General features: G+C 40.6%; 1 protein-coding gene across 3 annotated transcripts in view; it reads right to left on the bottom strand.

Annotated features, from left to right (window-relative positions):
• LOC122559162 (interleukin-1 receptor-associated kinase-like 2) overlaps positions 1 to 14,836 on the bottom strand; it is a 48,862-nt gene that overhangs the window by 6,113 nt on the left and 27,913 nt on the right. Inside the window, exons 7-14 of one of the 3 annotated variants that reach the window (XM_043708533.2) lie at positions 12,357 to 12,471; positions 11,700 to 11,815; positions 10,077 to 10,287; positions 8,506 to 8,568; positions 7,807 to 7,998; positions 4,641 to 5,205; positions 4,383 to 4,550; positions 939 to 1,070 (exon numbers count right to left, since the gene is read on the bottom strand). In XM_043708533.2, coding sequence (XP_043564468.2) covers positions 939 to 1,070; positions 4,383 to 4,550; positions 4,641 to 5,205; positions 7,807 to 7,998; positions 8,506 to 8,568; positions 10,077 to 10,287; positions 11,700 to 11,815; positions 12,357 to 12,471 — 1,562 coding nt within the window. Of the gene's footprint in view, positions 1 to 938; positions 1,071 to 4,382; positions 5,206 to 7,806; positions 7,999 to 8,505; positions 8,569 to 10,076; positions 10,288 to 11,699; positions 11,816 to 12,356; positions 12,472 to 14,836 lie in introns of those variants that run through there. The other 2 variants (XM_043708532.2, XM_087994507.1) reach the window with 2 other exon arrangements.

Here is a 14,836-nt window from a genome sequence, read left to right as displayed (position 1 = left end):
TATTACAATCTATAGGTGATCCTATTTTGGAGAGAGAGTATGGGAAATATATTTGTCATAAATTAACTAGAACTTATAGATTCCTAAATTAAAAGATTTAATAATATGGATGTATAAAATTGTTTGGTACTTGTGCTGCCTTACCTTTTCTAAAAGAGAACTCTCCCCCCACCCCAAACTTTTACATAAATAAATCCCACACAAATATGTTATGACATGACTGCATTATCCAAAACTGGGGTTAGTGAGGCTGAAAGAATGTCTCAAAGAACTAAAGAGAATTTTGATTCCTGCTAAGCCCTAATATGTGAATGTTCAGAGTAACTGAGGACAGATTTGAGATCCATTCCATAAATGTCCAACTTCGGAGCCATGCTGTACCAGGAGGTATCAAGCTAAGATTGCAGCATTTCCTTTATTCGAAAGGAAAAGTCACATGAAGATTGACAACAGAATCTTCCAGCACCTGCCTGCAGGACCATTGATGTAGGAGCAATAAGGCACTAAAAGCAAGCTCTGGGTATCTATTTGTAAGTCTTTTGAACTGTTGCCAAGTCTTTTCTCAGGACACTGTTAACGTTTCATTGTACCTGTTTTCAATTACAATGAGGAACTAGCCGAAAGAAAGTACTTGGATAGGAACTAGCTAAACTTAGCTACTACACTAAACATGTCATACTACTTTTACTGTTCATTTATTGTTTTGTAATCTGTTTGGCAGTCAAAGCCTAAAATAACAAAAAATTACTTATCTCGTGCACACACAGAGACACTGATCAATCTATGCAATAACCAGACAATTAAAGACACTCTCTCAAGGATATAGGGAGATAGGGCTCACCTGTTGAATTGCAGGTCAAAAGAACAAAAGTACCAAAAAAATGCAAACATATAATGCTTGAATTAACAGTACCACAAAAGGCTGTCAGATTTCATACCTTCACCAGACAACGAAGGAGCTGACAGGAGCTCGGCACTATCAATTCTCTCCTCTTCATATAAAAGGATCTTAGCCAGTAGTTTCTTTTTGTGAGAGTTTATCTTAATATTTGAAGAAGATGATATTTCTTCTGAAAACCAAATATGCAGAGAAAATTAGGTTCTGTGACATAACTGTTTGGGGTCATTATTAAATAAGAGATTATTCACACTTTATCAATAGTCACTTCCCGATCAGGTACAATACTACACGTTTCAAGCAATTTTTCTTCTGTAAAGCTCCCTTTATGCAGACCTATTAAGCAGTTTCTGAGCAAATATGGCTCACATTCAATCGTGTACTAAATAACTGCAGTGTACAACAGTCTCAAAGAAGGGTAAATTAGTAACTGTAAATAAAAACACTGCAAAGAAGATGTGATCCAGATTTTAATATGTATTATCATTGATTGGTCACGTACACATATTTTGAACTTTTAAAAAAAAGAACACTTTGCAAAGCAAGAGACATTGCAAATACAACACAGTTGATGTTGTCACCATGGAGCAAGATGTGTGGACCGACATCCGGTCTATGATTCTTTGAGAGGGCAAAATAAAGGTGCTTTTTTTTATTACAGTTGTTCTGATATAACTGAGAAGCAACACCCTTTACCCTCTTCTTTTTTCTCCGAAACTCTTAAAGTGTGAGAGCAGAAAACCCACTGGAATGCCTCAGTGTTCCTAAAGGTAATTTTAGAATCTACTTCGCTGTCTCCAGAAAGGAGGTTCAGCTAGTCAAAACTGATCCGGGAAGATACTTAGTGCCAATAGCTTGCATGTACAAAGTGACTTCAACTATAAGTTAAAATTTGGGATGTTCCATGAATAATTCTTTTGTTGAGTTTTTTTTCCTCTCAGATTTTGGAGTTGTGCATACATGTTTGAGGTGGCACGGTAGGTCAGAGGTTAGCACTGCTGCCTCACAGTGCTAGGGACCTGGGTTCGATTCCAACCTCGGGTGACTGTCTGTGTGGAGTTTTCACATTCTCCTCATGTGGGTGTCCTCTGGGTGCTTCAATTTCCTCTCACTATTCAAAGATGTGCAGGTTAGGTGAATTGGTCATGCTAAATTGTCCATAGTGTTTAGGGACGTGTAGGTTAGGTGCGTTAGTCAGAAGAAATGCAGAGTGATAGGGGAATGGGTCTGGGTGGGTTATTCTTCAGAGGGTTGTTGTGGACTTGTTGGGCCAAAAGGCCTATTTCCACACTAGGGATTCTAAACAAAAATGTTGGATTTCAAAAAGATAGTTATCTATACATTGGTATAGACTAAAAATAATCTTAACATCTTGGCTTGAACATGTCTTGTTTGTAATAAACCAGTTATTATTTTGTAACTAAAGAATAGTGGTTGATTTTTTTCCTGATATTGAACTAAATATAGCCTTGCACCTGGAAAATTGGTAGAATCACCATTCAACCTTTTTTATGATCAGTGGGACTAGGAATTGGTTCACTCTTAAAATGTTTGTCCTAACAACGCACATGGAAATTGCTGCAACTGAAGTCCTCTAGGAATTGAGTTGATATTGATGCTTAAATTCTCAGTTCACCTAAAATTCTCAGATCTAGCTAATCAATTCAATCTCCCCATTTTTAGCTGGTTGACTGATCTTCAGTTCCCAGATGTAAATAGTAGCACATGGCATTCTATTGTACCACCCAGCTTGGCACATCCTTTGCTTTAGTTTCCCCAACTGCAGTAAAATGATAGCCTCCTTTTGTCGGACTTGACCATCAACCAATAGAAAATAGAAAAGTACAGCACAGGAACAGGCGATTTGGACCACCAAATCTATGCTTTGCCCAACCACTCCTTTTCTCCTCACCCCCCACTCTGCCCATTCTCTTTCCCTCTACGAGTTCCCTCTTCCACTTGTCCCTCAACCTAACCCCTCTCACTCTCTCTCCATCTCTTACTCACTGTCTCCCACACTGTGTTCCATATCCACTGCCACAAAAGGTCTGGATATTTGTTTTAGAGCAGACCAGGACCACACTGGCTATTGAGGGTTGATGGAGTAGATGCATGGCAGGTGGGGGGGGGGGCACGTGGGGAGGTTGGGGAGCGGGTTGCTCCTGAACTGGAGGGGGGTGCCCTGTGACTCAAAAGGTAGACTTGCATTTATATGCACCTTTTGAAACCTCATTGTCTGTAATGTGACAACTTAATTCTGTGCAGCAACATTCAAACAATAAAGGTGTTCAAATTATCTCATTTTTAAGATATGTTGTTTAAAGGATGATGAAATAACCCTTCTGTTTTTCCTTTCAGGTAGTACCCAGGGTGTCTTACACCTCAAAATGAGAAGGTATAATCTCCACAATCTGCAGGACTATCCTCACAGAGCCCTTCAGATATTGCAACTCACCTTCACTACTGACCCAGCACTATCTCTGTGGCAGGCAGCGCTCTCTCAGTGCTGACCCTGCAATAATCATTTAGTGTCTCCACCACCAACACTCAGTAGCAGTAGTGTGTACTATCCTCAAGATGCACTGCAGAAATTCATCCCATATCTTCAGACAGCATTTTCCAAATCCATGACCACTTCCAACTACAAGGACAGGCAACAAATACATGGAAACACCACCACCTGCAAGTTCCCCTCCAAGCCACTCACCATTCAGACTTGGAAATATTGCTATTCCTTCACTGTCGCTGGGTCAAAATCCTGGAATTCCCTCCCTAAGTGCAATGTGGGTCAACTTACAGCAGGTGGACTACAGCAGTTCAAGAAAGCAGCTCACTATCACTTTCTCAAAAGCAATTAGGGATGGGTAATAAATGCTGGCTCAGGCGAGAATGCCCACATCGCACAAATGAATAAAAAGGAAGTTACGTCGAACTGCATAACTGTGTACAATATTACCATGAATTGTGCTGACCCTGGTTAAACATCTCAACATTTATTTCTTCAGTTTACTTACAGGATTTATTGGAAGGCTACCACCATTAGATTAGATTACATTACATTACAGTACAGTGTGGAAACAGGCCCTTCGGCCCAACAAGTCCACACCGACCCGCCGAAGCGCAACCCACCCATACCCCTACATTTACCCCTTACCTAACACTACGGGCAATTTAGCATGGCCAATTCACCTGACCTGCACATCTTTGGACTGTGGGAGGAAACCGGAGCACCCGGAGGAAACCCACGCAGACACGGGGAGAACGTGCAAACTCCACACAGTCAGTCGCCTGAGGCGGGAATTGAACCCGGGTCTCCGGCGCTGTGAGGCAGCAGTGCTAACCACTGTGCCACCGCGCCGCCCACAATAAGGAAGAGTATCCCACTGCAAAACCTTCAAAGGAAGAAGGTCAGGGGGGGGCAATAGCAACGAAAATACATTTCAACTATATGAATGTATGTCCAGTTATAATAATATTAGACTACCTGGACTCGTGCTTTCAGGCACTCCTGTTTGACATCCCACGGATATTCCAGAGCATTCATACGCATAAACCGCTCCATCACGTTGCTTATTGACATGCAAACTTTTGCACAAAGTGCATCTTGAGGGAGATTTTGCATTTTCAGATTCTGAGCTGGTCATCAGTCTATCTTGAATAAGAGGATCAGAAGGGTTACAGCAGCAGTGGTTCATTGCAGTGTCTATGGTCTCTGTGTGCTTAACAGGATTAACCTTTTTACCTTCTGAGTCTAGGTGAAATTCCCAACTGCCATTTGATACAGAATCAGAGTCAACAGGTGGAATACAATGCTTTTGTGAGACATGGTTTCTTGCTGGAGACAATTTATGCACAGAGCTACAAGTGTTCTCTATTGGCTCCTGTCTGGCTGTACAATAATTTGTGCTAGCGTAAGTTGAACAGTCTTCAGTTGGCTGGGAGTGCGGGCTGGAGTCATTGTGAAGCCACTTTGACTTAATATGATCCTTTTCACAAGATAATTGGCTAAGTGATGCAGGCACACGGTAATAACCAAAATTGTCCCTCTCATCTGATTCGCATGGTATTTTCAGCAATTTTGCATCTGGCAACTGTGAGGAGATTTCTTTGAAAACGCTTGGACTCTCAGAGTGTAAAGGTTTTACGCCGTGTTTCGAAGCCAGAGGAGGATAAAGAATCTCTGTGTTTTCCTGTGGGTTTAAATCCAATTGATGTAACTTGCACGAAATATCATCTACTTCCTGAGGAGAGTTGTGCAGATTGTGACTTTTTATCTGATGCTCAAGGCTCTCCAGCATTGAATAAACCTGTAAAACACATACAATCGTGGTCAAATAATCACAGTGAGACTTTGGACTCATGAAAGTGAGGGATATCACCTCAGGGAAATCTTCTGTTGCATCAATGACCAGCAAGATAATGGTCAATCTCTGACATAAAATTGACAAAATGCCATGACTGAACTTTTCAATTTTCTCCAACAGCCGTTAATCCAATCGGAGATCACCCTTGTCCTAGTTAAACTCAGTGGGATTAAAAACAAAAATCAACACTTTATTACAGAAGAGTGCTGATTAAAAGTATTGTGGCAACTTATACCATTTATGACATTACAGATTTTATTCTTGTCAGGGTTGTGCATATGCTTTACATCACAAACTCATATTGCTCAACTTAATCAGGCATGAATCATTGTGATGGACCATTATAAAATTAAAGAAACAATATTTATCTTCAAAAATATTTACTGTGAAGAGTGATACTTCAGACTGTGACATAATTGTCTACAATGGGTGTTCAATTGGCACACAGGAAGCCTTGAAGGAAGTGTAGCTGTATGCATGTGGCTTTTTAATGTACACCCTGCAAGACTATATGTTTAAGGCAAAATATTGTGGATGCTGAAAATTTGGAAGCAGACAATGCTAGAAAAACTCAGCAGATCTGGCAGCATCTGTGGGAAAGAGGAACAGAATTAATATTGAGGTCAGGATGTATCTTCTTCAAAGCTGAACGTTCTGAAGAAGAACCATGCCAGATGTGAAGCGTTAACTCTATTCCTTTGGTCATAAACATTTGCTGGGCTTTCCAGTCTATTAAGGAGAGTGCTAAGATAACAACCTACATGAGGCAATTTCAACTGCAATATTGAATAGGATATGACCAGCATAATTTGTTGGAGTTGGATGAGCAGTAAACAGAAGAGCTGGTCTTTATACATTGTCTCTCCAGTGTACAGGGATGTCTTTTTCGCTGGTCTTTCCATTCCCCTGCCCTGGCCATGATTGACAGAGACTTTTGAGGGTGAATTTTCCTGTCTCCTCCATATATATTTTTAATTATATTCTGCCCAGAACCTGGCAATTTTGCAGATCTGATAAGACATTTTCCCTGCATCCCCCTCCCCCCCCCCCCCCCCCGCCCCCCGCAAAGAAGAAGTATTGAGTTAAAGTGTTCAAGACGGCCATAAGCTGAGTGCTTAATTCAGAATTCTGTGTGAATTGCTAGGGTTAACAAGGTGAGGGCAATAGTTATGGATCAACACAACTGACAGTAGGATCTTTTAAAGAGTGAAATTGCCAGGCTTTTGATATTAAACTCACCACGTAGAATTCCACTGGTCAAGGCATGTACCCTAAGAAATGGACCAATGATTGGCAATCGCTATTTATTGGGTTTGAATAGGTGTGTTAATGTTATTTCTATCTGTAAAAAACAAGGCTTTGAATGTTAATGTTGTAACTTGCAGAACACTAGTGTACTACACCGTGCCCAATTGGATGTTGAATGGTGAGCTGATCAGGAAGACTGTACTTCAATCTTTCATTCAGAAGTAGCACCTCTGAACCTGCAGCATTACAGAACTGCAAAAGACTTACATCATTCAGCTCAATCGGTTCATGCTGATGTTTAAATTCCACAAAATATATGGACCTAATCCATCAGGCTTGCTTTGGTCCTATGTCCCTATAATTTCCTTTGGTTCTAACCACCAATATAAGTTACACTTAAAAATTGGCATGATCTGTACCTCAATCATTAATTCTCGTAATGTGCCATACTGCCTCACCACCCCCAACACAAACACTGTTTCGGTCCATACTGTCTCATCCCTTAATAAAAGGTGAAATTGCCAAAGTCCCAGAGGACCATAGGGCTGCTCTAACACTAAAGAGAGAGAGAGAGACACGACTGGTGGTGGTTTAATATCAGGGTCACCATGTGTCAGGGAGAGTCCTTCATGGTACAGGCATTGGACCACAATCTGTGTCACAAACCAGTCATTGAGCCAACTGAGTTAACCAACCTCCGAAGTCGGTGTAGAGAGAATAGTGGAAGAGGAATTATTACAGGATGAACTCACACTGACTGCAGTAAATAATTAAGACCCACATTCTTAACCTTGCCCATCGCTTGAGGGGTGGTGATCCTCGGGTTAATCTCACCACCAGTCATCTCTAATGAAAGAGAATGTAGCCCTATGGTCCTCTGGGACTATGGTTGCTTTATCTTTGTATAATATACCTCTTTCTGTTCAAATAAAACTGCAGCATGGTAGCTCATTGGTTAGCACTGCTGCCTCACAGTGCCAGGGTTTAGATTCTAGCTTTGGGCAACTGTCTGTGTGGAGTTTGCACACTCGCTCTGTGTCTATGTGGGTTTCCTCCCAAAGATGCACAGGACAGATGGATCGGCCATGCTAAATTGCCCATAGTGTCCAAGGTTGTGCAGGATTACAGGCAAAGGATGGGGGGGGGGGGGGGGGGGGGGTGGATCTGGGTAGGATGCTGTTCGGAGAGTCATTGTGGACTCAATGGGCTGAATGGCCTGCTCCCACACTGCAGGGATTCTATCATTTTATGATCAGCCCAAATTTTCTTTCATAATGATTGATACATTTTATTTACCTCTTTCATTTCTGGTCTTTTCTTTTTGATGCACTGGCAGGTGATAACAGCAAACTGAATTGCAAAACATAATGGAAGAGGGCCACCTTTGGTATCCAAGTACATCTGACAGATGTGGTATGCTGTTTTCTCTAGATCTGCAGCATTTTTTGCTTGCTTTGCTGCCTCCATTTCTGCCATCATAAGATCTTTCTGTTGAGTACAAAAATTATAAAAACATGTAAAATGATGTCAAGGAGATTGCAAACATTTTAAAATATCTTTGGACATTTTACAAAGGTTAAAGGATGACGGGTTGAGAAATAGTACACTGTATCAAGATTGAGGATTTTCAAGTCACATCTAGAATGAAAATGTCGCTACTAAGCCACAACCTCGATGAAGATTAATGAGTTATATAGAAGAGGATTATTATCTTCAGTGGGTTAACCATTTAAAATGCACACAACTGGAAATCTTCACATATAAATACAAAATAGGCTGTCAGCGGTGAAAGGAGAAAAAGGCAGATGGGAGGATTTAAGGTGAAAGTCCAAAATCATCCCAGGAAAGGCTAGTATTAATAAAGAGAACTAATAAAACGTTATTAAAATAGATTTCGTGATTTTGTGCTACTGTCTATCTCTAGTGCATTGGTGTAGATGGATAATAGACAGTTAATAAAAGTACGTAGTGAATCACTTATTAAAGCGTTCTTACCAAAAATGCTGGTTGCTTGTTCTCATCCACTGCTTTGATACCAGTCAGAATCTCAGCAAGAACCTGAAATATGGTGACAATGATACTTCAGAGCTTTGCCCTTAAACCTATAGCTGTGTGGAAGAATGTGGATTGGTGAAACACATATTGTGCCTATGACTGAGGAGACAGGTGATCTGTCACCACTCAGCATCCTCAGTACTGACTCACTATCTCACTGAGTGCTCATGTGCTATTTTGAGTCAGTGAATCTTTTATAAAAATCACTTAATTTCAGCCAGGTCCCTTGGGAAAACTGAAGGACAAATCCAGCTGTTTCCAACCAGGTCTTGAAAGTGGACAAAATCTGGTGGAACATAAGTCGGTCTAAATGTCCTGAACAATGATTTAACTGTTTATATCAAACAGAGAATGTTTTGTCAATTGTTATGTTGGCTTAGTATTTTCACATCACTGTTACCCCATTATTGAAAAAAAACTTTAATTACTATCTGGTAATGTTTTACATTGCAGTGTTGTGGATTTCAAAGTGTATCTTCTTTTATCAAATCATATTTATGCTGACTGTAAGCTAGCTATTACATCACAATTTTCAAGCACATATAGATAAAATCACCACAGTCCTAGAGAACAATAGGCTACTCTCTCAATAGAGAGAGATATAACTGGTGTTGGTTTAAACTGAGGGTCACCTTGCCTGAGGTGAATGAAGAGGTTGAGAAGGCTCAACCTTCATGTAGCATCAGCCAGTGCAGAAATTGAATCCACGCTGTAAGTCACACGCGCATCGAAAACCACCTGATCAACTAACTGAGCTAACCCCAACTAAAGCACATATGAGATAACAGATTGGTGTCACTTAATGTTATGTTAGCCTCAGATGGGGAAAGAGAGGGGACACGTATGTCACATTTGGAAAGGCTTTGGGCTCAGACTCAAACCCATCCCCACACAATTTGAATATTACACACACATCTTTGTTTCCACCCCCCCCTCCCACCCCCCAACCTCCATGGAAATAATTTCAGTTCTGATTCTAATTTATAATCTGGGGTTCTAAATCTCAGAATACATTTCTCTGAATTCTGTCAGATGCAACAACAATCAAGCAGGAGCCAAATTCTATATGAAACTTTACCAGTGTTCTATATTCAGATGCAATAATTTTGTCATAAAATCAGATACTATTATGATAGGTGCGCATTAGCAATTGGCTTTGGATAGTTTTGGATAAGATAGGGTCTGTATTCATTGAAAATATCCAGTCAATAGTCAAACCCATCACATAAAGACTTAAGAACTAAGAACAAGAGTAGACAATATGGCCATTCTGAATCTGCTATTTAAATACAACATGGTTCACCTACTGCCTAAAATCGACTTTCTCGACCATGCTGTATATTGCTCAATTCCTGGGGAGAATGAAAATCTGTAGATCTCAACTTTAAATATATTATCTTTGAAGGATCCACAACCTTTTACGGTAGGGAATTCTAAAGATTCACAACCTTTGCACTGAAGCATTTTCTCCTCATTCCAGTGTAATGTGATGGATCAGGCAAACTACTTACTACTCCAAAACTAAAGGTGTCAACTTTCACAGACAGCCACCTATGACGAATGAATTCATCGGGTAAGTAGGCTAGAGGTCCCTGCAAAGTCTTAGTCTGCAGGGTAGTGTGGCTGTTCAAGGGATTCACACTTCCATTCAGAGGACCAAACTTCACCAGACCAAAATCGCCAAGCTTCGGTACAAAATATTCATCCAGCAGAATGTTAGAACTGCAAGATCAAGACAATTTTGAAATTAAACAATATACAATATTTGTTATTTGGTATTTAACTACTATGGTTTCAAGCCTTCAGTAATTATACAATTATTATCCTTATGTCTATGGAAGGTCCTGGTACTTGGTTTTGACAGCCACATCTGAACTAACAAATACCAACTAAATATCCCTCCACCAAATCTCTCATTTGGATTTCATTGTGGCTATCTTATTTTGGGGTTTAAATATGGAACCATCTGGATTTGATAAATACAGGTTACATTGTCGTTTGTTGGAAAGATTGTGATTTCAGGTGGACCATTGTTAAGGAAAATTGAAAAGTTTGTCGCTTGAAAAGCACAGCAGGTCAGGCAGCAACCGAGGAGCAGGAGAATCGATGTTTCAGGCATAAGCCCTTCATCAGGAATGTTAAGGAGAAACTTAGCAGAGTCTAATAAATGAGGATTTTGGGAACTGAACTATTCTCGTACATCAATTACCTGTTTGAATGAAATGGTAACAAACGCTTTCATACAGGCTGCCCATAAGCCTATGATATTGACTGTAGTTAACTGTTGAGGTGAGAATAAGAGGGAAAGTAGTGGTATTAAACTCAAATATGTAAACAAAAAAAGTAGCTAGGAGCTCTCCTGACAATAGACAATAGGTGCAGGAGTAGGCCATTCTGCCCTTCGAGCCTGCACCACCATTCAATATGATCATGGCTGATCATCCTTAATCAGTATCCTATTCCTGCCTTATCTCCATAACCCTTGATTCCACTATCCTTGAGAGCTCAATCCAACTCTTTCTTAAATGAATCCAGAGACTGGGCCTCCACTGCCCTCTGGGGCAGAGCATTCCACACAGCCACCACTCTCTAGGTGATGAAGTTTCTCATCTCTCTCCTAAATAGTCTACCCCATATTTTGAAGCTGTGTCCTCTGGTTCGGAATGGGTAAAAGTACCATTCTATGTATGTCAGCCTACACACACCTGGAAAATCCCTGCAACTGGCTTCTGGCCAAATTATTTTGTCTCATTTAGAGCAAAAGTGCAGTATTTCTAATGGTAGGAAAGGCAAAACAGTATTGGGCAGGATTCCTGGTTAAACTTGTAATTCTGCATCCTATAGAAAGTTCACATTCAGACTTCAAGCAAAGTTATGAATGGGCCAAGCAACGATGTGCTAAAAGTAGTTAAGCATTCTTTGGAGGAAAGGTTGACTACTTGGGTGAGATATCAGCTGCATGATTACCACCTTCAAGAGTCGAGGGGAAAAGTGGCCTTGAGGAAGGCAGTGAATCACAAAAGAAGTATCAAGGGCAGGTACGTACTTTTTATATTTTGTCTAACTCCAGATATCATTGCCTTTCTAATTAGAATAGGCTTGGTGAGCGAAAGGTCTGGAATTGACAAGTTTACCTCTTTATATTTCCATGAATTAGAGGCACATGACTCTGATGCAGGAATTGAATGGCTCTTGCTGTTCCAACTGCAATGTTGATACGTCTATTCCATGAAATTGCATCGGCTGGATTCTGGAATATAAAAGATTTGTTCAAAGGTTTCTTAGTGCAAACTGAAGGAAGAATGCCAGACTGTTGTAGGTGATGCTTTTCAGAGGAGAGTAAACTGAGACCCGTTTTCCTTTTTGAGTGCATATTAAAGATCCTATGACACTGCTCAAAGAGCTCCAGCAGAGATGTTCTAGTAAAAAGGCTAAAAAAAACCCGACAAGAGTCATACTGGACTTGAAACGTTAACTCTGTTTCTCCCTCCACGAGATGCTGCAGTTTCAACAGCATTCTATGCATTTACTTCACATTTTGGGAGTTTACAGTTTTGGGACAACCTGAAGTCATTCAGGTTTACTGTTTTTCATTCCTTAAATGCCTGCAGCAATTGGGTACTACGTATTTGAAACATTGCTCGGTTACACCAGCTGCAACACAGGGAGAATACCACATTAACAAATGAGTTGCTTTTACTGAAGCTTGATCACAAATGGTAATGTGAATTAGATTATTTTGTTTGTAAAATTTTTAATAATGTGAAAATAGAAGAATAACAACTGCTTACTGTGCACTGAAGTTTGCCCTCAAGTGAACCATTGGTCATGAAACGATAAATGAGACAGTAAATCTCATTTTCAGCACAGCAGCCTTCTATTGCCAAAATGTTAGAGTGTTGAAACCTATGGTGGCAGAGCGAGAAACAAACTCAAAAACTTTTTAATTGTAGGTCAGATATTTCGTGAGAAACTTGCATTATTGCTTCAACCTTCGGAGCAGCACATCTCACTCCTCGTATCCCTCTTTTAGGTGAAAAGATGTGTATTTTCTATTGGTACTAGAGAGAGAATAGAACCCCTCAAGGACCAAAATGGACATGTATGTGTAGAACTGCAGGACATGGGCGAGGTCCTCAATGAATATTTCTCTTCTGTGGTTACCGTGGAGACAGACATGAAGACTTGGGGAAGTTAGCAGTCATATCTTGTGGACAGTCCATATCACAGTAGAGGTGGTGTTTGATGTATTAGAATGTATGAAGATGGATAAATCTCTTGGTCCTACCAGATATATCCAAGAACACCACAAGAGGCTAGAGACGAAATTGTAGCGACCTGGCAGATATTTTTGCGTCATGGTTGGCCGTGGATGAGGTCCTGGAAGACTGGAGGGTAGCAAATGTTGTGCCCTTATTCAAGAAAGGCTGCAAAGAAAAACCTGGGAACTACAGACCAGTAAGCCTAACATCTGTGTTAGGTAGGTTACTTGAGAACATTCTGAGAGATAAGATATACATGCATTTAGAAACACAAGGGTTGAATAGGAATAATCAGCATGTAATTGTGCGTGGGAGTTCATGTCTCACAAATTTGTTGGAGTTCTTTGATGAAGTGACCAGGAGAGTTGACGTAATCTATATGGATTTCAGTGAGGCCTTTGATATGGTTCCACTTGGTAGGCTGCTCTGGAAAGTTAGATCACATGGAATCCAAGGGGAACTAGCAAATTGGATACACAATTGGCTTGATGGAAGGAAGTGGAGGATGATCCTGGAAGGATGCTTGTCGGACTGGTGGCCTGTGGCTAGGGAGTGCCTCGGGGGTCGGTGCTGGGCCCATTGCTCTTTGTTATCTATGTTAATGATTTGGATGAGAATGTACAAGGCATGATTAGTAAGTTTGCAGATGACACTAAAATATCATAGACAGAGAGGAAGGTTATCAGAAATTGCAGCAGGACTTTGATCAGCTGAGGAAGTGGGCTGAAAAGTGCCAAATGGAATTTAATATAGATAGGTGTGAGATGTTGCATTTTGGAAAGTCAAATCAATATAGGAGTTTCATGGTGAAAGTAGGGCCTTAAGGAGTGTTAGTGGAACAGAGGGACCTTGGAGTTCAGGTGCACGGTTCTCTGAAAGTGGAGTCACAGGTAGACAGGGCAGTGAAGGAGGCTTTTTCGCACACTGGCCTTCATCAGTCAATGCAATTCGTATGGAGGTTGGGAAGTTATGTTGCATTTGTAGAAGATGTTGGTGAGGCTGCACTTGGAGTATTGTATTCAGTTTTGGTCACTTTGCTATAGGAAGGATGTTACTAAACTGGAAAGAAATTTACAAGGATGTTGTGGGACTCAAGTTATAGGGACAGGTTGGACAAGCTAGGACTTTTTTCTTTAGAGCGTAGGAAGCTGAGGGGGGATCTTATAGAAGTGTAAAAGATCATGAGAGAAATAGATAAGGTGATTGCACTCAGTCTTTTTCCCAGGGTTGGGGAATCGAGGACTAGAGGGCATCAGTTTAAGGTTAGAGGGGAAAAAAATAAAAGGGAACCTGAGGGGCAACATTTTTTTTTACACAGAGGATATGGAATGAACTGCCAGCGGAAGTGGTTGAGGCAGATACATTAACAACGTTTAAAAGTGGACAAATACATGGGTCGGAAAAGTTTAGAAGGATGTGGACCAAGTATAGGGAAATGGAATTAGAGTTGTTGGACGTTTTGGTTTGCATGGACTAGTTGGGCCAACGGGTCTGTCTCCATGCTGTGGGACTCTATGATATCTCATTCTGAGCAGCAATAGCAAACTAATACAAACCTGTTGGCTTAATACACTGCATAAGACCATAGCTATCCTGGACACCAGTGTTCCATGATTTGGCAGCTTGTTTGGTAAAAGCTTTGCAAAGATTATTAGAACACAATATCAGATTACCCTTCTGAAGCCCAGTTTGGAGGAATTCCAGTGATGAAATGGAAGATCAAGGTTTGATGACCAACGATTGCACTGAATGCTAACTTTAAAAGAAACCTGTCCTTTATTGAGGGAAAAATACAAAAATGAGTGGAGACCCACCTTCCTCTATTATTATAGGCCATATCACCTGGAAGATATAGCTTTTGTTCACAAATGTGGGTATCACTGACTCAGCCATCATTTGAAAGAATTGTTGGTGAGCTGCCTTCTTGAACCACTGCAATCATGTAGTGCAAGTACAACAACAAAGGAAGTTCCAAGATTTTGACTAAGTGACACTGATGGAAGACTGAT

Source organism: Chiloscyllium plagiosum, unplaced genomic scaffold (assembly GCF_037043375.1).
Source record: "Chiloscyllium plagiosum isolate Xiang-an unplaced genomic scaffold, Cpla_swu_hap1 HiC_scaffold_14, whole genome shotgun sequence".
Taxonomy (NCBI): domain Eukaryota; kingdom Metazoa; phylum Chordata; class Chondrichthyes; order Orectolobiformes; family Hemiscylliidae; genus Chiloscyllium; species Chiloscyllium plagiosum.
The sequence above is the reverse complement of the archived record's forward strand: the minus strand, read 5'-3'. Positions and strand labels throughout refer to the sequence as shown.